Source organism: Zonotrichia leucophrys, unplaced genomic scaffold, assembly GCF_028769735.1.
Source record: "Zonotrichia leucophrys gambelii isolate GWCS_2022_RI unplaced genomic scaffold, RI_Zleu_2.0 Scaffold_58_302659, whole genome shotgun sequence".
NCBI lineage: Eukaryota > Metazoa > Chordata > Aves > Passeriformes > Passerellidae > Zonotrichia > Zonotrichia leucophrys.
In genome coordinates, this window is record NW_026992263.1 from 200,721 (window position 1) to 223,186 (window position 22,466).

General features: G+C 52.6%; 2 protein-coding genes across 2 annotated transcripts; one reads left to right on the forward strand and one right to left on the reverse strand.

Annotated features, from left to right (window-relative positions):
- Positions 1–712: 712 nt before the first annotated feature.
- PRF1 (perforin 1) lies at positions 713–8,318 on the forward strand. Its single transcript, XM_064737445.1, has 5 exons — positions 713–733; positions 1,162–2,123; positions 3,731–4,326; positions 5,301–5,425; positions 6,285–8,318. The coding sequence occupies exons 1-5, from the start codon at positions 713–715 to the stop codon at positions 8,196–8,198; spliced, it is 3,618 nt and encodes a 1,205-aa protein (XP_064593515.1). The 3' UTR covers positions 8,199–8,318.
- A 4,033-nt stretch (positions 8,319–12,351) lies between these two features.
- LOC135460568 (uncharacterized) lies at positions 12,352–22,279 on the reverse strand. Its single transcript, XM_064737456.1, has 8 exons — positions 22,146–22,279; positions 18,094–21,004; positions 17,555–17,592; positions 17,090–17,157; positions 16,913–17,002; positions 15,864–16,177; positions 14,443–14,614; positions 12,352–12,529 (listed from the first exon to the last, which is right to left on the reverse strand). The coding sequence occupies exons 2-8, from the start codon at positions 20,977–20,979 to the stop codon at positions 12,459–12,461; spliced, it is 3,639 nt and encodes a 1,212-aa protein (XP_064593526.1). The 5' UTR covers positions 20,980–21,004; positions 22,146–22,279; the 3' UTR covers positions 12,352–12,458.
- Positions 22,280–22,466: the final 187 nt, after the last annotated feature.

A 22,466-nucleotide genomic window follows, 5' to 3' on the forward strand; every position in this document is an offset into this window, starting at 1 on the left:
TGGGGGGAATTTGAGGGATTTTGGGGAAAATTGGGGAATTTTGGGGGATTTTGGGGAAAATTGGGGAATTTTGGGGGAGTTTAAGGGAAATTTGGGGGGAAATTTTGGGGGAAATTCGGGAGAATTTTGGGAGCAAAATTGGGGGAGTTTGGGAAATTTGGGGATTTTTGAATAGTTTGGGGATTTGGGGGGAATTTGGGGAAAATGTGGAGGATTTTGGATGGGTTTGTGGGCAATTTGGGGATTTTAGGGGGATTTGGGTTAAAATTTGGAAACTTTTTGGGGGAATTTTGGAGGGAAATTTGGGGAAAACTTGGGAGAATTTTGGGGGGAAAATTGAGGGGAATTTGGGAGGGGTTGGAAAATTTTGGAGATTTTTGTGGGGGGGGGAATTTGGGGATTTTAGGGGGGAATTTGGGGATATTTGTGAAGGAAATTTGGGATATTTTGGGGCGAAAATTTTTGGGGGGAATTTGGGTAGGATTTGGAGAAATTGGCGGGAATTTCGGAGAAATTTGGGGGAAATTTTGGAGAATTTTGGGGGGGTTTGGAGGAAATTGGGATATTTGGGGGGGGATTTGGTACAATTTTGGGGGGAATTTGGGGTGATTTTAGTGAATTTTGGGGTGAAAATTCGGGATTTTTGGGGGTTTTTGGGGGGATTTTGGGTCATTTTTGGGTCAATTTTTGCCCATTTTGGTGCCCTCCCCCCATGCAGAGGATGTGGCCGGGGGTGGGGGAGGGGCGGGGACACCTCGGGGACATTTTGGGGGTGACACCGGAAGGGGGGGGAGGGGAGGTGACACCGGGGGGGGGGAGGGAGGGGCGGGGCCAGCAAGGCCACCAAAAATGGTAAAAATTGGCAAAAATTGGCAAAAATTGGGAAAAAATTGCAAAAATCGGCAAAAATTGGGGAAAAATGACCCCAAATCCCTCTGAAATGTCCCCAAATGGCCGCAAAATCCCAAATTTGTCCCTGAATCCCCCCAAATTGTCCCCCAAATGTCCCCAAACCCCCTTAAAATGTCCCCAAATCCCCCCAAAATCCCCCGAATTGTCCCCAGTTGTCACTGAATGCCCCCAAAATGACCCAAAATATCACAAAAAAACCCCATTAATTGTCCCCAAAACCCCCTGAATTGTCCCCAATTTGTCCCGCAGGTGCCCCCCCCGCTGGCGCTGCTCCTGGCCCTGTTGGTCGCCGCCCCCTCCTCCCCTGGCCCCGCCCCCTCCTCCCCTGGCCCCGCCCCCTTTGCCGGCCCCGCCCCCGCCGGGTGCCGCCGTGCCCGCGGCCCCGCCTGCGCACGCGCGCGCCCCGCCCCCGCCCTGGGCGCGCTCGGCCGCGGCTTTGACGTCACCAAGATGGAGATGGCGGCGGGGCGGGCCCTGGACATCGGGGACACGGGGGACACCCTTGGGGACACCCTTGGGGACACCTGGGATGGATGGGACGGACACGGGGACATTGGGGACACCTGGGATGGGGACACCTGGGACGGACACGGTGACAGTGGTGGAACCTGGGAAACCCACGGGGACACCTTGGGCCTTGGGAAACATGGCGGCCCTGGAGGTGACAGCGGTGGCCGTGGTGGCCCCGGGAGTGGCCATGGCGGCCCCATTGGTGGCTCCGGGGTTGGTTCTGGTGGCACTCGGGGTCGTCACGGTGGCCCTGGTGGCAGCTGGGGTGACAATGGTGGGATGAGGGGTGGCTCTGGTGGCCCCGTTGCTGTCCCTGATGGCTTTGAGGGTGGCCCTGGTGACAGCGATGGCCCCAGAGGTGACAATGACGGTGTCCCCCGGGGTGGCCGCAGGTGTCTCCTGTGTCCCGACGCCCTGCACTCGATGTCGCCCCGCCGCGTCCCCTCCGCCATTGGCGGCTGGCGCTCCGGCCGCCGCTGCCGCCGCCAGTCCCGGGTGGCCGCGGGGGCGTCGGCCGTGGGCACGGCGGTGACGTCATCGGTGACCAAGGGGTGGAGCTTCGGGGTGTCGTGGGGCAGGGGGCGGGGCCTGGGCGTGCTGGGGGAGGGGTCTCAGTCGCGCGTGGCGCAGGAGGGGCTGCGGTGGCAGCGGCAGGACCGGAGCGCCCTCAGCTGGCAGGAGCTGGTGTGCACATTCTATTGGTGAGCGGCCTTCATCCTCATCATCCTCACCTTCATCATCCTCACCTTCATCATCATCCTCATCTTCATCTTCATCCTCATCCTCAGCTTCATCTTCATCTTCATCTTCCTTATCTCCCTTGGCTTTGTCTTTATCTCTGTCCTCATGTCCATGCTGTGGCGCCCTCAGCTGGCAGGAGCTGGTGTGCACCTTCTACTGGTGAGCGGCCTTCATCCTCATCATCCTCATCCTCATCATCATCCTCATTGCCATGCTCATCTTCATCTTCATCCTCATTGCCATCCTCATCTTCATCCTCATCCTCATCTTCATCCTCATCCTCATCTTCATCTTCATTTCCTTATCTTCCTTGGTTTTGTCTTCTTCATGTTCATCTTTGTCCTCATGTCCATGGTCTTCATCTTCATCCTCATCCTCATCTTCATCATCTTCATCTTCATCTTCACCTTCCTCAGCTCCCTTGGCTCTGTCTTCATCTTCATCTTCATCTTCATCCTTATCTTCTTCTTCCTTATCTTCCTTATCTTCCTTGGTTTTGTCTCCATCTTCATCATCATCCTCATCCTCAGCTTCATCTTCATCCTCATCCCGAAATCCTCCCCTCCCCCACCAAACTGACCATTGCCAGAGTGACCACTCTGGACAAACTGACCCCTCTGGACAAAGTGACCACTGCCAAAGTGACCATTCCTCGCCACAGTGACCACTGCCAAAGTGACCAGTCTGAAAGTGACCACTCCTAGAGTGACCGCTCCCCCCAAAGTGACCACTCCAATGTGACCGATCCCCTCTCAAAGTGACCAAAGTGACCCCTGCCAGAGTGACCATTCCCCCCCAAACTGACCACTGAGAAAGTGACCACTGCCCCCAAAATGACCACTCCCAAAGTGACCATTCCAAACTGACCATTCCCCACCAAACTGACCACTCCCAAAGTGACCACTGCCCCCAAAATGACCACTCCCAAAGTGACCATTCTGAAAGTGACCATTCCAAACTGACCAAACCAAAACTGACACTTGAAGTGACCACTGCCAAAGTGACCAAACCAAGAGTGACCATTCTGAAAGTGACCATTCCAAACTGACCAAACCAGAACTGACCACTCCCAGAGTGACCATTCCAAACCGACCAAACCAAGAGTGACCATTCTGAAAGTGACCATTCCAAACTGACCAAACCAAAAGTGACCATTCCAAACTGACCAAACCAGAACTGACCACTCCCAGAGTGACCATTTCAAACTGACCACTCCCAGAGTGACCATTCCAAACTGACCAAACCAAAACTGACCACTCCCAGAGTGACCATTCCAAACCGACCAAACCAGAACTGACCACTCCCAGAGTGACCATTCCAAACTGACCAAACCAAAACTGACCACTCCCAGAGTGACCATTCCAAACTGACCAAACCAAAAGTGACCATTCCAAACCGACCAAACCAGAACTGACCACTCCCAGAGTGACCATTTCAAACTGACCACTCCCAGAGTGACCATTCCAAACTGACCAAACCAGAACTGACCACTCCCAGAGTGACCATTCCAAACTGACCACTCCCAGAGTGACCATTCCCACGCTGACCACTGTCCGTGCCCCCCCAGGACGTGGCTGGAGCCTTCGGCCGCTCGCCCCTCGCCCTCGTTCCTGCGCGCCGTCCGGTCACTCCCGCCGCACTTCACTCCGGCCACGGCCGGACTCTACGCCGAGCTGGTGTCCGGCTGGGGCACCCACGCCGTGGTGGCCGCGCGCCTGGGCGGCCGGCTCCGGACACTGACCGCCGTCCGGCTGTGCCGCGCCGCCATGGCCGGAGTGGGCGCGCAGGAGGCGTCCGACTGCCTGCGGACGGAGCTGACCTTCGGCCCGGCCGGAGGGGCCCGAGCGGCCGCGTGCCGGACGTCCGGCGCCGCCACCGAGGGCAACGTCAGCTTCGGCGAGTTCTTCGGCCAGCGGCTGCTCGAGGTGGACGGCGGCGCTGACCGCGACGGCGACCTGGCCTTCGGGCGGCCGCAGGACTTCGGCCGCTGGCTCAAGGGCGTCCCCGCGGCTCCGGCCGTGGTCGAGGCCGACCTTTGGCCGCTGGACGCGCTCGTGCCGCGGAGTGACCCCCGGCGGCGGTCACTGCGGGCGGCCATCAGGAGTTATGTGGCGGCCAAAGCGCTCAGGGTCAACTGCTCCTGCGGCCGGAGTGGTCAGCAAGGTCAGTGGTCATTGTGGTCATTGGGTCAGTGGTCACTGCGGGCGGCCATCAGGAGTTATGTGGCGGCCAAAGCGCTGAGGGTCAACTGCTCCTGTGGTGGACATGGCCGGAGTGGTCAGCAAGGTCAGTGGTCAGTGTGGTCATTGTGGGCATTGTGGTCATTGGGTCAGTGGTCACTGCGGGCGGCCATCAGGAGCTACGTGGCGGCCAAAGCGCTGAGGGTCAACTGCTCCTGTGGTGGACATGGCCGGAGTGGGAGTGGTCAGTCAGGTGAGTGGTCAGTGCAGTGGTCATTGTGGTCATTGCGGTCACTGCGGGCGGCCATCCGGAGCTACGTGGCGGCCAAAGCGCTGAGGGTCAACTGCACCTGCGGCCGGAGTGGTCAGCAAGGTCAGTGGTCATTGTGGTCATTGTGGTCAGTGGTCACTGCGGGCGGCCATCCGCAGCTACGTGGCGGCCAAAGCGCTGAGGGTCAACTGCTCCTGCGGCCGGAGTGGTCAGCAAGGTCAGTGGAGTGGTCAGTGGTCATTCTGATGGTCAGCAGTGTGGTCATTGGGATGGTCAAGAGCCAATGACCACATCAATGACCACACCAAATGACCAGCATGCTGACCACTGGGATGACCGCCATGATGACCACACCAATGCCCAGCCTGATGACCACCACAATGACCACTCCACTGACCACCATGATGACCACACCAATGGCCAATGACCACACCAATGTCCACTCCCATGGTCAATGACCACACCAATGAATGTCCTGATGACCACCATGATGACCAATGGCCACCCCAATGACCACTGACCACCATGATGACCACACCACTGACCACACAACTGACCACACCACTGACCACGGCACTGACCATCACAATGACCACCATGATGACCACTCCACTGACCACACCAATGGTCAATGACCACTCCACTGACCACCACAGTGACCGCTGACCATGCCGTTGATTTTCCAGGTGACCGCCTGAGTGACCACCTGAGTGACCACCCGTGCCACTGTCCGTGCTCGGCCACGCCCCTTCCTGTGGGCGGGTCCCCGTGCTGCCCCGCCCACCGCGGCCTGGCGCACCTGTCCGTGATGGTGAGTGACCACTGAGTGACCACTGACCAGTGACCACCAGAACGACCACTGACCACTCCAGTGACCAATGACCACACCAATGACCTCAGTGACGACCACTCCATTGACCACCATGATGACCAATGACAGCAGCAATGACCACCACACTGACCACTGAACATTCCAGTGACCACTGACCAATAACCAATAACGACAGCAATGACCAATAACCACTGACCATTGCACTGACCACTGACCATCACAATGACCACCACAATGACCACTGACCACAGCAATGACCAATAACCACTGACCAATAACCAATGACCACAGCAATGACCAATAACCAATGACCACTGACCATTGCACTGACCACTGACCACTGTCCATGCAGATTCTGGGTGGCCGGGGGTGGCGTGGCGACCTGCTGACCGCCACGGACGCCTACGTCCGCGTGTCCTTCGCTGACCAATGACCACTGACCACTGACCAATAACCAATGACCACAGCAATGACCAATAACCAATGACCACTGACCATTGCACTGACCACTGACCATCACAATGACCACCACATTGACCACTGACCACAGCAATGACCAATAACCACTGACCAATAACCACTGACCAATGCCCACACCAATGATGACCACTGACCACTGACCATCACAATGACCACCACAATGACCACTGACCATTGCAGTGACCGCTGACCACTGTCCGTGCAGATTCTAGGTGGCCGGGGGTGGCGTGGCGACCTGCTGACCGCCACGGACGCCTACGTCCGCGTGTCCTTCGCTGACCAATGACCACTGACCACTGACCAATAACCAATGACCAATGCCCACACCAATGATGACCACTGACCACTGTCCGTGCAGATTCTAGGTGGCCGGGGGTGGCGTGGCGACCTGCTGACCGCCACGGACGCCTACGTCCGCGTGTCCTTCGCTGACCGCCGCGCCCGCACGTCCACGGCCTGGAACTCGGACCGGCCGCGCTGGGGTCAGCGGCTGGACCTCGGCGTGGTCACTCTGCGGCCGGGGGCGCAGCTGGAGCTGCAGGTGTGGGACGAGGACCATGGATGGGACGATGACCGGCTGGGCTCGTGCCAATGGCCGCTGACCGCCGGCCAATGGCCGGAGCGCTCCTGCTTCCCCGGGGGTGGACGCTTGGACTTCGGAGTGACCGCTGAGTGCGGGCCGGCGCTGGCCGGAGCCCTGTGCCACCAATACCGGCCGGCCACGCCCAGGGGCGGGGCTGGCGTGGTGGGCGGGGCCCCGTGGCCGCCCGAGGCTGCTGATTGGGCGGAGTTTGTGGAGGAGGAGGAGCCAGAGGAGGAGGAGGAAGGGGCGGGGTTTGTGCAGAGATTCTTTGAGGTTCTTCCAGAAGGTTCCGCCGGGGGAAAAAAACCCAAATTTGGCCCAAAATTGGCGTCCCCAAAACCCCAAAATTTGTCCCGGTTTGAGGAGGGTGGGGATGAAGATTTTGGCAGCAAAAAGGCCAAATTTGGGGAAAATTTGGGGTCAGGAAAAGCCCAGAAATTGTCCCAGTTTGGGGAGGGTGGGGATGAAGGTTTTGCCACCAAAAAAACCAAATTTGGGGAAAATTTGGGGTCAGGAAAAGCCCAAAAATTGTCCCAGTTTGAGGAGGAGGAGGATGAAGGTTTTGGCACCAAAAATGCTAAAAATGCCAAATTTGGCGCGTTTCGGGAGGGTGTTGGGAATGACCACAAAAATCCCAAATCTGACCCAAAATTGGGGTCTCAAAAAACCCAAAAATGGGCTCAGTTTGGGGAGGATGAGGATGGTGAGGATGAAGATGATGAAAAAGCAAAAAATGCCAAAAAAACCAAATTTGGGCCATTTTGGGATGGGATAGAAAACGACCCCAAAAATCCCAAATTTGGGGAAAATTTGGGGTCACGAAAAGCCCAAGAATGGTCACAATTTGAGGAGGATGAAGACGAAGATTTTGGCACCGAAAATCCCAAATTTGGGCCATTTCGGGAGAGTGTTTGGGATGAATCCAAAAACCCCAAAAATCCCAAATCTGACCCAAACCTGGGGTCCCAAAACCCCCAGAAATCCGCCCAGTTTGGCCCAGTTTGGCCCCAGTTTGACGAGGATGAAGATGAGGAAGACGAAGGCACCAAAAAAGCCAAAAACCCCAAATTCGGCCAATTTTGGGAAGGCCCAAAAAAGGGCTTTTGGAAGAGCACCAAAAACCCCAAATCCCACCCAAATTTGGGCTCTCACCAACCCCCAAAATCCTCCCAGTCTGGCCCAGTTCAATCCCAGTTCGGTGACGAAGATGACGGTGAAGACGAAGGCCCCAAAAACCCCAAATTTGGCCAATTTTGGGAGCTCCCGGAGGGCTCCAAAAAGGTTTTTTGGGAGCGCCCCGAAAACCCCGAATCCGCCCCAATTTGGGGCTCCCGAAAAGCCCCGAAATCGGCCCGGTTTGGCCCAGTTTGGTCCCGGTTCGGTGAGGATGAGGATGATGAGGATGAGGATGATGAAGAAATCAGCGACGCCGAATTTCAGCGACTTTGGGACCTGGCCGAGGAAAACCCCGAAAACCCCGAATCCGACCCAATTTGGGGCTCCCGAAAACGCTCCCGGTTTGGCGAGGATGAGGATGATGAAGATGATGAAGACGAAGGCCCCAAAAACCCCAAATTTGGCCAATTTCGGGAGCTCCCAGAGGGTCCCAAAAACCCCGAATCCGACCCAAATTTGGGGTCCCGAAAAGCCCCGAAACCGCCCCGGTTTGGCCCAGTTTGGGGAGGGTGAGGATGAGGATGGTGATGGTGATGGGGGGGGGATGAAGGCTCCGAATTTGGGGCCTTTCAGGGCCCCTCCCCCACCCTGAGGAGGGAGGGGAGCCCGAAAATTTGGGGGGAGGGGAAATAAAGAAATGAGCAGCAGAAATGAACTGGTCTGGACTGGTTTGGACTGGTTTGGACTGGGACGGGGATTTGGGGCACTTTGGGCACTTTTGGGGATTTTTAAAAAATTTTTTGGGTTTTTTTTTATTTTGGGGATTTTTTTTGGGATTTTTTGGGGGATTTTTTAAGGGATTCTTTGGGATTTTTAAAATTTTTCGGGATTTTTTTGGGGATTTTTTATTTTATTTTTTGGGGGGGATTTTTGGTTTCTTTGGGGGATTTTTTTTTTTATTTTTGGGGGGATTTTTTGGGGATTTTTTTTTTTTTATTTTTGGGGATTTTTTGGGTTTGTTTTTTGGGATTTTTTTGGGATCTTTGGCGGATTTTTTGGGGGATTTTTTTGGGATTTTTGGGGTTTTTTGGGGTGATTTTTTGAGATTAATTTTGGGGATTTTATTGGGATATTTTGGGGGAATTTTTTTTTTATTTTTTGAGGAATTTTTGGGGAGATTTTTGGTTTTTTGGGGGGGGATTTTTTGGGGCTTTTTTAGATTTTTTTTTTTTTTTATTTTTAAAATTTTTTGGGATATTTTGGGGGATTTTTTGGCGAATTTTGGCAGATTTTAGGGGGATTTTTTTGGGATTATTTGGGTTTTTTTCGGGGGGGAATTTGGAGGATTTTGGGGTTTTCGACCCCCCCACCCCACAATTTCTGGGTGGAGTTTTTGGGTCAAATTTGGGGGATTTTGGGGTTGGATTTGAAGGATTTTTGGGCTGACTTTGGACGATTTTGGGGTTTCCGGACTGAATTTGAAAGATTATTTTATTTTTGGGTCAATTTTCAAGGTTTTTGGGGCATTTTTGGGGTTGGATTTGGGGCATTTTGGGCTGAATTTGGAGGATTTTGGGGTTTCTGCAACTCCCCAAGCTCTGGGCGGGGATTTTGGGTCGATTTTCGAGGTTTTTGGGGTGTCGGGGCCCCTCCCTTGTCAGGGCGGGATTTTGGGGCGTTTTGGGTTTTTGGGGTTTGGGGCCCCTCCCAGTGCAGGGCGGGATTTTGGGGCGTTTTTGGGGTTTTTTGGGTCCCGCCCCGGCCGCGTTTCCGGCGCCGCCACTTCCTGAGGTACCGGGGGGGGTTTGGGGCCAATTCGGGGGGATTTGGGCAAATCCGGGCGGGATTTGGGGGTTTGGGCAAATCCGGGGGGAACCTCGGGGAGTTTGGGGGGAATTCGGGGGATTTTGGGGATTTTGGGGGAATTTGGGGGATTTTGGCGGGATTTGGGGGAATGTTTGGGTGAGTTTGGGGCATTTTGGGGGATTTGGGGCAAACTGGAGGATTTTTGGGGGGATTTTGGGGGGATTTGGGTGAGTTTGGGGGAAATTCAGGGGATTTGGGGAAATTTGGGTGAATTCGGGGGGAATTTGGGGGATTTTGGGTAAAACGGGACAGTTTTGGGGGGATTTGGGGAAATTTGGAGCATTTGGGGCAAAATTGGGGGGTTGGGGAAATTGGAGGAAATTTGGGGATTGCAAAATTGGGATTGGCAAATGGAGGTTTTTGGTGAAATTTGGGGGAGTGGGGGGGAAACGTGGAGATTTTTGGGGGATTTTGGGTAAAATCGGAGGAGTTTGGGGGATTTTGGGATGAAATTTTGGGGCATTTTGGTGGAATTTGGGGGATCTGGGGGGATTTTGGGGAATTTTGGGGCTTTTTGAGGGATTTGGGGCGATTTCCTTGAATTCCGGGGGAATTTGGGGATTTTGGGGAAATTTTGGGTGGAATTTCGGTGTTTGGGGGATTTTGAGCGGAATTTTGGGGGGATTTGGGGATTTTTGGTGATTTTGGGTCGTTTTGTTGGGTTTTTGACGTTTTGGGGAGAATTTTGGGGTTTTTGGTGTCTCTGACCCCTCCCCCCCCCCCCCAGGTGCCCCTCCCCCACCATGGGGCCCCTCCCCCCCCTCTGGATCCTCCTGCTGACCATCGGTGACCACAGAGTGACCACAGTGACCACTGGGAGTGACCGAATGACCACAGTGACCACTACGGCCACAGTGACCACTGGGACCACAGTGACCTGGGACCCGGACCATGACCACCAATGACCACTGACTGGCCACAGTGACCACTGGGACCACAGTGACCCCCGAGAGTGACCAAATGACCACAGTGACCACTGGGACCACCCAGAGTAACCAACTGACCACTACGGCCACAGTGACCCCCGGGAGTGACCAACTGACCCCTGGGACCACGTGAACAGTGACGCCCGAGTGACAACTGACCATCGGACCACCAGAGTGACCCACTGACCACTACGGCCATTGGGACCACTGGGAGTGACCAACTGACCACAGTGACCGCCGGCAGGACCACTGACACAGTGACCACTGGACACTGGGAGGAGGACCAACTGACCACAGGAACCAACCACAACCCCCCAGCCACCGAGTGACCACTGAGGGTCAGCGAGTGACCACCACGAGCCCCCCAGGCCACCGAGTGACCACCGGGAGTGACCGAGTGACCCCTGCTGACCACAGAGTGACCACCGAGAGCCACCGAGTGACCACTGGGGTGACCCTGACGCCCTCAGGCCACGGAGTGACCACTGGTGACCATGGAGTGACCATCGGTGACCACAAAGTGACCCCTGGTGACCAAATGACCACTGGTGACCATGGAGTGACCCTTGGTGACCCTGCCGTGACCCCTGACCCCGCGGTGACCCCGGGCTGGCCCCTCCCCCTGCTGGTTGCCATGGTGACCGTGGGAGCTTTGGCCGCCCTGGTGGGGGCGGGGCTGCGCTGGGGGCGGGGCCGGCGGGGGGAGTGGGCGGGGCCAGGACGGGCCCGAAAGGGGGCGGAGCTTGGGGAGTGGGCGGGGCCAGCGCCGGCCCTGGGGGAGGGGGAGGAGCCCGGGGAGGGGGCGGGGCTGAGGCCGGAGGAGGGGGCGGGGCCTGGGGAGGAGGGGGCGGGGCTGACGGGGCTGGGGGCGGGGCTTGAGGCCACGGTGGCCCTGGGGCAGGTGGGGGAGGGGCTGCGAACGTTCCGGGGGGCGGTGGGGGAGGGGCGGGAGGGGGGGGAGGGGGGGCCCTGGTGAGGGGGGGGGAGGGGAAATTTGGGGGAAATTTTGGGATTTTTTTTAAAATAATTTTGGTGATTTTTTGGGGATTTTTAAAAAATTTCTGGAGAAATTTGGGGATTTTCGGGGATTTTTTTTTTTAGATTTTGGGGGTTTGGGGGGAATTTGGGATTTTTTGGGCTTTTTTCTATTATGGGGATTTTTGGGGAGGGTTGGGGAAATTTGGATACTATTGGGGATTTTTGGGGGGATTTTTGGTTTTTCTTTTTGTACTTGGGGATTTTTGGGGAGAATTTTGGGGATTTTGAGATTTTTGGGGTGATCCGAGAGGACATTTTTGGGAATTTTTGGGGTTCGTAAAATAATTTTGGGGGATTTGGGGAATTTTTAGTGGGTTTTTGGAATAAAAAATGTTCACAAAAATGGGCAAAAGAGAAAAGAAGTTTTGTGGTGTTGGAGGATGAGAAATTGGGGAGAGAAAAGCCGAAATTGGGATAAATCTGCAAAAAATGGGGAAAAAAATCCCAACAAAAGTGGAGAAAAATTCCGAAGATTCGGGTAAAAATCCCCAAATTTGGGAAAAACCCCAAAATGTGGGGAAACAGACCCAAAAATGGGGAAAAAAAAAATCCTAAAAATGGGGAAAAACTCTGAAAGCAAGTGGAAAAAAAATCCCCAAAAATTGCAAAAAAAAACCCCAAAAAATTGGGATAAAAACCCCCAAAATTTGGGGTAAAACCCCCCAAAATCGGCACCAGGGACCCCCAACCCGGGACCCCTCCCCTCCCCCCCCGCCCCTCCCCCCCAATGACGACAGCACCAAAATTTTGATTTTTTTTTTGTTTTGTTTTTTTGTTTTTTTCCCATTTTTCTTCCAAAACGCCCCCAAAAGGGGGGGGGGGGGCGGGTGGGGGAGGGGCGGGTACAAAAATAAACCCGGGGGGGGGGGGGGGAGGGGCGGGGGGAGGGGGCGGGGCCGACCCTGCCCCTCCCCCACCCCCTCCCCCTTTGTAGTGTTTTTGTTTTTTTTTTTTGTGGGATTTTTGGGGGTTTTTGGGGGTGGGGGAGGGGCGGGGGGCGGGGTCAGTCGGGGGGTGGGGGCGGGGCGGGGTCCGGGGGGGTGGGGGAGGGGTCGGAGCGGCTCCCGGAGCGACCTAAGGGGGGGGGAGGGGAGAAAACGGCGAATTTCAGTGAAATCGCCCCAAAAATCCCACAAATTTCCCTCTAAATATCCCCAAAAAATCCCAAAATTTCCCCCTAAAAATCCCCCAAAATTCCCCTCTAAAAATCCCCCAATTTCCCCATAAAAATTCCCAAAATAATCCCAAAATTTCCCTCTAAATATCCCCAAAAAAACCCCAAATTTCCCTCTAAAAATCCCAAAAAAATCCCAAAATTTTCCCAAAAATCCCCAAAATACCCCAAATTTCCCCCTAAAAATCCCAACTTTCCTCTAAATATCCCAAAAAAATCCCAAAATTTCCCCCTAAAAATCCCAAAAAAACCCCCAAAATTTCCCCCTAAAAATCCCCCAATTTCCCCATAAAAATTCCCAAAATAATCCCAAAATTCCCCTCTAAATATCCCAAAAAACCCCAAAAAAATCCCCAAAATTTCCCCCTAAAAATCCAAAAAAAATCCCAAAATTTCCCCCTAAAAATCCCCAATTTTCCCTCTAAATATCCCCCCCAAAAGTCCCAAAATTTCCCCACTAAAAAATTCCCCCAAAATCCCAAAATTTCATTCAAAAAATGCCCAAAAAGATCCCAAAATTTCCCTCTAAAATCCCCCAAAGAATCCCAAGATTCCCCGTAAAGATTCCCAAAATAATCCCAAAATTTCCCCTAAAAATCCCCAAAAAATCCTAAAATTTCCTCCTAAAAATCGCCAATTTTCCCTCTAAATATCCCCCAAAAATCCCCACTAAAAATCCCACCAAATCCAAAATTTCATTCAAAAAATGCCCAAAAAGATCCCAAAATTTCCCTCTAAAATCCCCCAAAGAATCCCAAGATTCCCCCTAAAGATCCCCAAAATAATCCCAAAATTTCCCCCTAAAAATTCCCAATAAATCCCAAAATTTCCCCATAAAAATTCCCAAAATCATCCCAAAATTTCCCCTAAAATTCCCCAAAAATCCTCAAAGAAATCCCAATATTTCCCCAAAAATCCCCAAATTTCCCTCTAAAAATACCCAAAATAATCCCAAAATTTCCCCCTAAAAATTCCCCCAAAAATCCCCAAAGAAATCCCAAAATTTCCCCCTAAAAATCCCCAAATTTCCCCATAAAAATTCCCAAAATAACCCCAAAATTTCCCCCCCTAAAAATCCCAACGTTCCCCACTTTAACCCTTTAAACCCCACTTTAACCTCCCGAAACCCCCAAAATCCATTTTTCCCCGAATTTTACCAAAATCGCAGTTTTTTACCCAAATGCGATGCGAGGCCACCACGTAGCTGAGCAGGGTGACCCCAAAATCCCAATTTAACCTTTAAATCCCATTTTAACCTTCACATCCAATTTAACCTCCTGAAACCCCCCAAAATCCCGTTTTTCCCCCAAATTTTCCCAAAATCGCGGGTTTTTACCCCAAATCCGGTGCGAGGCCACCACGTAGCTGAGCAGGGTGACCCCGAAAATCCCAATTTAACCCTTCAAATCCCATTTTAACCCTTTAAATCCCAATTTAACCTCCTGAAACCCCCCAAAATCCCGTTTTTCCCCCAAATTTCACCAAAATCGCGGGATTTTACCCCAAATCCGGTGCGAGGCCACCACGTAGCTGAGCAGGGTGACCCCAAATCCCCATTTTAACCCTTTAAAATCCATTTTAACCCTTCACATCCCAATTTAACCTCCTGAAACCCCCAAAATCCGTTTTTTCCCGAATTTTCCAAAATCGCGGGTTTTTACCCCAAATGCGGTGCGAGGCCACCACGTAGCTGAGCAGGGTGACCCAAAATCCCAATTTAACCCTTTAAATCCCATTTTAACCCTTTAAACCCCACTTTAACTCCATTTTAACCCGTTTTTCCCCGAATTTTACCAAAATCGCGGTTTTTTACCCCAAATCCGGTGCGAGGCCACCACGTAGCTGAGCAGGGTGACGTCGCTGGGCCCCCCCGACTCGAGGGGGATGGGGTGCACCCGGAAGTGCTCGAGCATGTCGAAGATGCTCTGGAACCAGAGGTGCTGCACCCGGCACTGCAGGGACTCGTTCAGGGACAAACGGAGGTGCTGGGGGCCAAAAACGAGAGAAATTAACCCAAAATTGACCTGGAAATGACCCAGAAATGGCACAGGAACAGCAGCCCAAAAATGGCACAGATTGACCCAAAAATGGCAGAGATTGACCCAAAAACGAGCTCTGGAACAACGCGGCACTGCAGGGACTCATTGAGGGATAAATGGAAATGCTGTGGGCCAAAAATGAGAGAAATTAACCCAAAATTGACCCGGAAATGAGCCAAATATGTAACAGGATCAGCAGCCCAAAAATGGCACAGATTGAGCCAAAAATGGCAGAGATTGACCCAAAGATTGACCCAAAACGGGCTCTGGAACCAGAGGTGCTGAACGCGGCACTGCAGGGACTCATTGAGGGATAAATGGAAATGCTGTGGGCCAAAAATGGCAGAAATGAACCCAAAATTGACCTGGAAATGAGCCAAATATGTAACAGGATCAGCAGCCCAAAAATGGCACAGATTGACCCAAAAATCCCAAAGATTGACCCAAAACGGGTTAGAACCCTTTGGGCAAGAACCACCGGGTTTTTTGCAGAAAATTCAGTTTTTTCCCAATTTTTCGGTTTTTCACCCCAAAACCCACCTTGGCCTTGCCCTGCACGTTGAAGGTCAGCACGAACTCCAATTTTGACCATAATTTCCCCATTTTTGGCCATAGAATCCCCATTTTTTCACCTAGAACCACCGGGTTTTTTGCAGAAAATTCAGCTTTTTCCCAATTTTTCGGTTTTTCACCCCAAAACCCACCTTGGCCTTGCCCTGCACGTTGAAGGTCAGCACGAACCCCGAATATTCAATATAAAATCCCACTTTTGGCCATAGAATCCCCATTTTTTCACGTAGAACCACCGGGTTTTTTGCAGAAAATTCAGCTTTTTCCCAATTTTTCGGTTTTTCACCCCAAAACCCACCTTGGCCTTGCCCTGCACGTTGAAGGTCAGCACGAACTCCAATTTTGACCATAATTTCCCCATTTTTGGCCATAGAATCCCATTTTTTCACCTAGAACCGCCGGATTTTTTGCAGAAAATTCAGCTTTTTCCCGATTTTTCAGTTTTTCACCCCAAAATCCACCTTGGCCTTGCCCTGCACGTTGAAGGTCAGCACGAACCCCGAATATTCAATATAAAATCCCATTTTTGGCCATAGAATCCCCATTTTTTCACCTAGAACCACCGGGTTTTTTGCAGAAAATTCAGTTTTTTCCCAATTTTTCGGTTTTTCACCCCAAAACCCACCTTGGCCTTGCCCTGCACGTTGAAGGTCAGCACGAACTCGCCCCTCCGGGTCTCGCTTTGCCGCACCAGGAAGACGCCGTGGCCGCCCCGCCCCCCCTGCAGCACGAGCTGCGCGGCGCGCATGCGCGACAGCGTCCCGTGGAACCACGGCCACGCCCCCAGCTCCGCGCCGGACACGCCCCCCGCCGAGGCCACGCCCCCCTCGGGCTCCGCGGGAAACCCGCCGGGATCGGGAGGGGGCGGGGCCAAGGCAGGGGGCGGGGCCAACGATGGAGGGGCGGGGCCGAGGGGGAAGGGGAAGGAGGGGGCGGGGCCTGGAGAGAGAAAAAGGAGAGAAAAATGAGAAAAATTCGGGAAAAATTGAGAATTTAGCACAAAATTGGGGAGTTTGGAGGAAATGTAGGGAGATTTGGGGAAAATTAGGGGGAATTTGTGGAGAAAATTGGCAAATTTACCGAAAACATTGGGGATTTTTGTGGGGGTTATGGGAGATTTTGTGGAGAAATTGGGGAGTTTTGGGGAAAATTGAAAATTGGGGAATTTGGAGGGGAAAACGGGAAATACTCCCAATTTTCACCCCAATTTTTCCCCCCGAATATCCCCCAAATTCCCATTTCTTCCCCCAAAAATTCCCATTTTCCGCCCAGTTTTCACTCCAAAATGCCAAAATCTCCCACAAATCCCAAATCTCCCCAAAATCCCCAACTGTCACCCCAAAAAGTTCCCAGTTTCCTCCCAGAAATCCCCAAATCCCCCATTTCCCGCCCAAAGTGCCCCAAAAAGTCTCCAAATCTCCAATTTACCCTGAAAATCTCTCCCAAAACCCAATCCCATTTCACCAATTCCCAAAATCCCCAAAATCCCCCAAATCCCATTTCACCCCAAAAAATCCACAAAATTCCCAATTTTCTTTCAAATTTGCCCCCAAAATGTCCCCGAATTCCCATTTCTGTCCCAATTTCCCCAAAATCCCCATTTTGCCCCCCCCAAATCCCCGTTTTTCCCGTTTTTCCCAATTTCCCGGATTTTCGGCCCCATTTTTCCCTCACCTGACGTCACTTCCGGCGGGGGAGGGGCTCCGGGCTCCTCCAGGGGCGCGCGCGGCGGCAGCAGCGGGGGGGGAGGGGCGGGGCCCGGGCCTGGGGGAGAATTGGGGTGAGAAATCGGGAATTTGGGCAATTGGGGGATTTTGGGGTGAAAATCGGCGATTTTGGGATTTCGCTCACCTCGTCCGGGGCCGTCGCCGCCCTCCCCCCGCAGCAGCTCCGGCTCCGAGGGGGGGTCGGGGTCAGACCTGGGGGCAAAACGGGGAAAAATTGGGGGAAAATGGGAAAAACGTGAAAAATTGGGGAAAATGGGGAAAAACGGGGAAAAATGGGAAAAAATGGGGAAATGGGGAAAAAGGGAAAATGGGGAAAAATGGGGAAAAGGGGGAAATATGGGGAAAATGGGGAAAGAAAATGGGAAAAAAATGGGGAAAAATTGGGGGAAATTGGGGAAAAATGGGGGAATTGGGAAAAATGGGGAAATTGGGAAAAATGGGGGAAACTGGGAAAAATGGGGGAAAATTGGGAAATTGAGAAATTTGGGGGAAAATAAAAAAAATGGGGAAAGGGGAGTTGGGGATAAGGAAAAATTGGGAAAATGGGGTCGGAGCACTGAGGGGGAGGGGCTTTGGGGGCGGGGCTTACGTGGGGGCGGGGCCGGGCTCATCCTGCGGCTCCGGGGCCTGGGGAGGGAAAAGGGTTCAGAAAATGCAGGAAATAACCCAAAAAACCCCACAGAAAACCCGAAGAAAAACAAAAAAAACCCCAGCCCCAAAAACTCCCAAAAAACTCCAAAAACACTCAAAAAAACCAGCATAAAAACCCAAACTGCCCCAAAAAAACAGCCCCAAAACCAGCTCAAATAACCCCAAAAACCCGAAAAAATACAGCTAAAAAAACCAAAAAAAACCAGCCCCCAAAACCAGCCCAAACAGCCCCAAAAATACCCAAAAGAAACAATCTAAAAAACCCAAAAAACAGCCCAGAAAACAGCTCAAATAATTCCAATTTTCCGATTTTGCCCAAAATCTCCTTTTTCTCCCCAATTCGCTCCCAAAGCCCACACCCCCAATTTCCACAAAATTCCCATTTTTCCCCCCAAAACCCCAAATCCCCCAAAATTCCAATTTTTCCCATTTTTCCCAAAATTCCAATTTTTTCCCTATTTTTCCCGCCAAACCCACCTTGTGGGCGTGGCTTTTCTCTGGCTCCGCCCCTTCCCCGCCGCGGCCCCGCCCCCAGGCTCCCAGCCGGGGGGTCCCGCGCATGCGCAGGAGCCGCTCCCGCCGGCTCTGAGGCGAATTCCGGCGGTTTTGGGGCTTCTCGGGCGGTTCCACATTTTGGGGGGAATTCCGGCGGTTTTGGGGCTTCTCCTCGGGCGGCTCCGGAGCTTGGGGCGAGTTCCGCGGGTTTTGGGGCGAATTCCGCGGGTTTTGGGGCCAATTCCGGCGGTTTTGGGGCTTCTCGGGCGGTTCCGCGTTTTGGGGCGAATTCCGGGGGTTTTGGGGCTCCCCCGAGCGCCACTGGAGCATCCCCCGCACGCTGCGGCCGACGCTGCGCAGCGAGAAGCGGCGGCGCGGCTTCGCTTTTGGGGCCATTTCCGAGGATTTCGGGCAAATTTCGGGAGATTTCGGGGAAAGTTCTGGAGATTTCGGGGAAAGTTCCGGGGATTTTGGGGAGATTTCCGGCGATTTTGGGGAGTTTTGAGGCGATTTCGGGGAGTTTCGGGGCCACTCGGGGGAGTCCGGGGAGAGTCCGGGGGAATTTGGGGCGAATTCCGCCGATTTTGGGCAAATTTCGAGGGATTTTGGGGCGTTTTCCGCCCATTTTGGGGAGATTTCAGGCGATTTTGGGGAAATTTCGGCCGATTTTGGGGAGATTTCGAGGGATTTTGGGGCGTTTCCAGCCCACGCCGTGTAAATCTCAGCCGGTTTTGGGGCGATTTCCAGCGATTTTGGGACATTGTGAGGCCGCTTTGTGCCGATTTCTGCCGATTTTGGGGCGTTTTCCGCCCATTTCGGGCAAATTTCACCTGATTTTGGGCCAATTTCAGCCGGTTTTGGGCCGATTTCTGCCCATTTTGAGGCACTTTCAGCCCATTTAGGGCAAATTTCAGCCGATCTTAATCCAAATTCAGCCGGTTTTGGGCAAATTTCAGCTGATTTCAGTCCAAATTCAGCCGATTTTGAGCCGATTTCTGTCAGATTTGGTCCAATTTCCCCCAATTTTTCATCAATTTCTGCAAATTTTGAGTCAACTTTTCCCAATTTTGGGTCAATTTCCCCCAAACTTGATCCAATCTCCCTCAGTTTTGTGTCAGTTTCTGCCAATTTTGCGTCAATTTCCACAAATTTGGAGCCACTTTTCCTCAATCTCGGGTCAATTCCCCCCAGTTTTGGGTCAATTTCCCTCAAATTTGATCCAAATTCAGCCGATTTTGAGCCAATTTCCCTCGATTTTGGGTCAATTCCCCCCAACTTTGACCCAAATTCAGGCAAATTTGGGTCAATTTCTGCCAATTTTGAGCCAATTCCCCCCAATTTCGTGTCAATCCCCCCCAATTTTGGGTCAATTTCTCTGAATTTTGATCCAAATTCAGCCAATTTTGGGTCAACTTCCCCAGATTTTGGGTCAAATTCTGCAAATTTTGGGTCAATTTCCCTCAATTTTGGCTCAATTTCTCTCAGATCTGGGTCCATTTCCCGCAAATTTGACCCGAAATCAGCCAATTTTGGGTCAAATTCAGCAAATTTTGCGTCAATTTCCCTCAAATTTGGGTCAAATCCCCCCAATTTCGCCTCATTTTCCCCCATTTTCTCCCCGCTATCGCGCCCATATCGCGACACGGCCCCGCCCCTGTCGTTGGCCCCGCCCCTCTCGGCGGCCGCGCGCGCCACCTCGGCCCGGAAGTGTTCCAGAAAGTTCCGCGCGAAGCGGCGCGAGAAGGCGGCGGCGGCGCCGGCCCCGCCCAGCCCCGACTGCGGCTGCGCGGCCACGAAGTCGCGGTAGCGGCGCGCGAAGTCGCGGGCGGCCGCGCGGGCCTGGCGCGCGCAGAAATCCCGCCACGAGTTCTCGCGAGACTGCGGGGGAAAGGGCGGGAAGCGGGAAAGGGCGGGGGAGGGGCCTTGGGGGAAATCTGAGGGGATTTGGGAAAAATCGGGAATTTCGGCGAAATTCGGGGGATTTGGGGGGAAATCTGAGGGGTTCTGGGCAAAACTGGGGGGGGTTTCGCCGAAATTGGAGGGATTTGAGAGGGACTTTGGGAGGTTTTGGGTGAAATTTGAGAGATTTGGGGTGGGATTTCGGGTGAAATTCGGGGGTTTTAGGGTCAGGCCTTGGGGAATTTCAGCGAAATTGGAGGGGTTTGAGAGCGATTTCGGGAGGTTTTGGGGGAAATTCGAGAGATTTTGGGGCAGGTTTGTGGGAATTTCAGCGAAATTCGGGGGGTTTTGGGTCGGATTTGGGGGGAAATTTGAGGAGTTTTGGGTCAGATCGGAGGGGTTTGAGAGCGATTTTGGGAGGTTTTGGGGGAAATTTGAAGGAATTTCAGCAAAATTTGAGGGGCTTTGGGTGAAATTCGGGGGGTTTGGGGGAACTTCAGCAAAATTTGCAGGGTTTGGGGTGAAATTTGGGGAGTTTTGGGTAAAATTTGGGGGAATTTGGAAATTGGAGGGGTTTGAGAGCGATTTTGGGAGATTTTGGGGAAAATTTGAGGGATTTTGGGTCGAATTGGGGGGATTTTGGAGTAAGTTTGAGGGGTTTTGGGTCAGATTTGGGGGAATTTCGGCAAAATTTGGGGGGTTTTCGGTCAAATTCGGGGACATTTGGGTGAAGTTTGGGGAAAAATTTGGGGGAATTTCACCAAAATTCGAGGGGTTTGAGGGCGATTTTGGGAGGGTTTGGGTGAAATTTGGGGGATTTTGGGGCAAATTTGGGGGATTTTGGGAGCTGGGGGGAGTTTGGGGTGAATGTTGGGAATTTCGGGGTGAATTTGGGGGATTGGAATTTTGGGGAGAATTTTGGGGATTTTGGGCCTCGGGTCGGGACCCCCCCCCCGAGGGGCCGCTCATGGCGCTGGGGGGGGGGGGGGGGGCGCTGGGAATGGGGAGAGAAACCCCGAAAATGGGAAAAATGGGGAAAAATATAAAATAATGGGAATAAAATGGGGGAAAATGGGAAATAATGGGAATAAAATGGGGAAAAATGGGAAAACAAAAAGGGAAAATGGGGAAAAGGGGAAAATAAAGGAGAAAAATAGGGGAAATGGGAAAAATGGTAATAAAATGGGAAAATGGGGAGAAAAAATGGGAAAAATGGGGAGAAACAGAGAAAAAAGGGAAAATTGGGAAAAGAGGAAAAGGGGAGAAAATGGGAGGGAAAAAGGGGGAAAACGGGGAAAACAAAAGGGAAAATGTGGCAAATAAAAAGAAAAAAGGGAAAGTAAAGGGAAGAAATGAAAATAAGGAAAATAAATGGAGAAAGAATTAAAAAAATAGAAAATAAAAGGGGAAAATGGGGAGAAAGGGGAAAAATGGGGGAAATAAAAGGAAAAGAATATAAAGGGCAAATAAAGGCAAAAAAAAGGAAAATAAAAAAAAGGGGGAAAAGTGGAAAAAAGAAGAAAATAAAAGGAAAATAAAAGTACAAGAGGAAAATAAAAGAGGAATAAGGAAATAAACGGGAAAAGTGGGGGAGTAAATGAAAAAAAGGGAAAATAAAAGGCAAAAAAAAAAGAAAATAAAAGGGGAAAAAACCAGAAAATGAAAGGAAAAATGGGGGAAATGCAAAAAAAAGAAAATAAAGGAGAAAAAAGGAAAAAAATGTGTCAAAAGTGAGGGAGAGGCTCAGGAATTGGGGAGAGACCCCCAAAAATTCATCAAAGCGCCCAAAATCCCCCCCACAATCATCAAACTGCCCCAAGCCCCCCAAAATTCACCAAAGTGCCCCCAAATCCCCCCAGAATTCATCAAATCCCCCCCAAAACCCAACCGCGACCCCCACAGACGCCAAATCCCCCCAAATTCCACCCAAATCGTCAAATTCCTCCCAAAATCCTCAGTTTCCTTCAAATCCCCCCAAAACCCCCCCGACCCTCCCCGGACCCCTCATTCTCCCCCTCCCCCACCGCTGTCACCCCCCGGGCCCCTCAAAATTCCAAAAAAATCCCCAAAAAATCACAAAAAACCCTAAAAAATTCCCCAAAATTCCCGAATTTCCCGGAGTTGGCGGCGCTCACCATGGCGGCCCCTGAGGGTCCCGCGGGTCCCGCTCGGTCCCGGGGCGGCTGCGGGGGAACCTCGGGGACCCCCCGGGACCCCCCGGCCGCGCTTCCTCCTCCTCCTCCTCCTCCTCCTCCTCACAGCCCCTCACGGCAGCGCTTCCGCTTCCGGGTTCTGCCCAGCGAGAGCCGCTTCCGCTTCCGGCCCTGACCCCGCCCCCTCGCGTGTCCGCCCCCTGGCGGCTCGGAGGAGCGAGGCGCGCTGAGGTTCCGCTGCGCATGCGCAGTTCACACCAAAGGGACTATTTGACGTGGCGGAGGGGCGGATTTTGGGGTGAA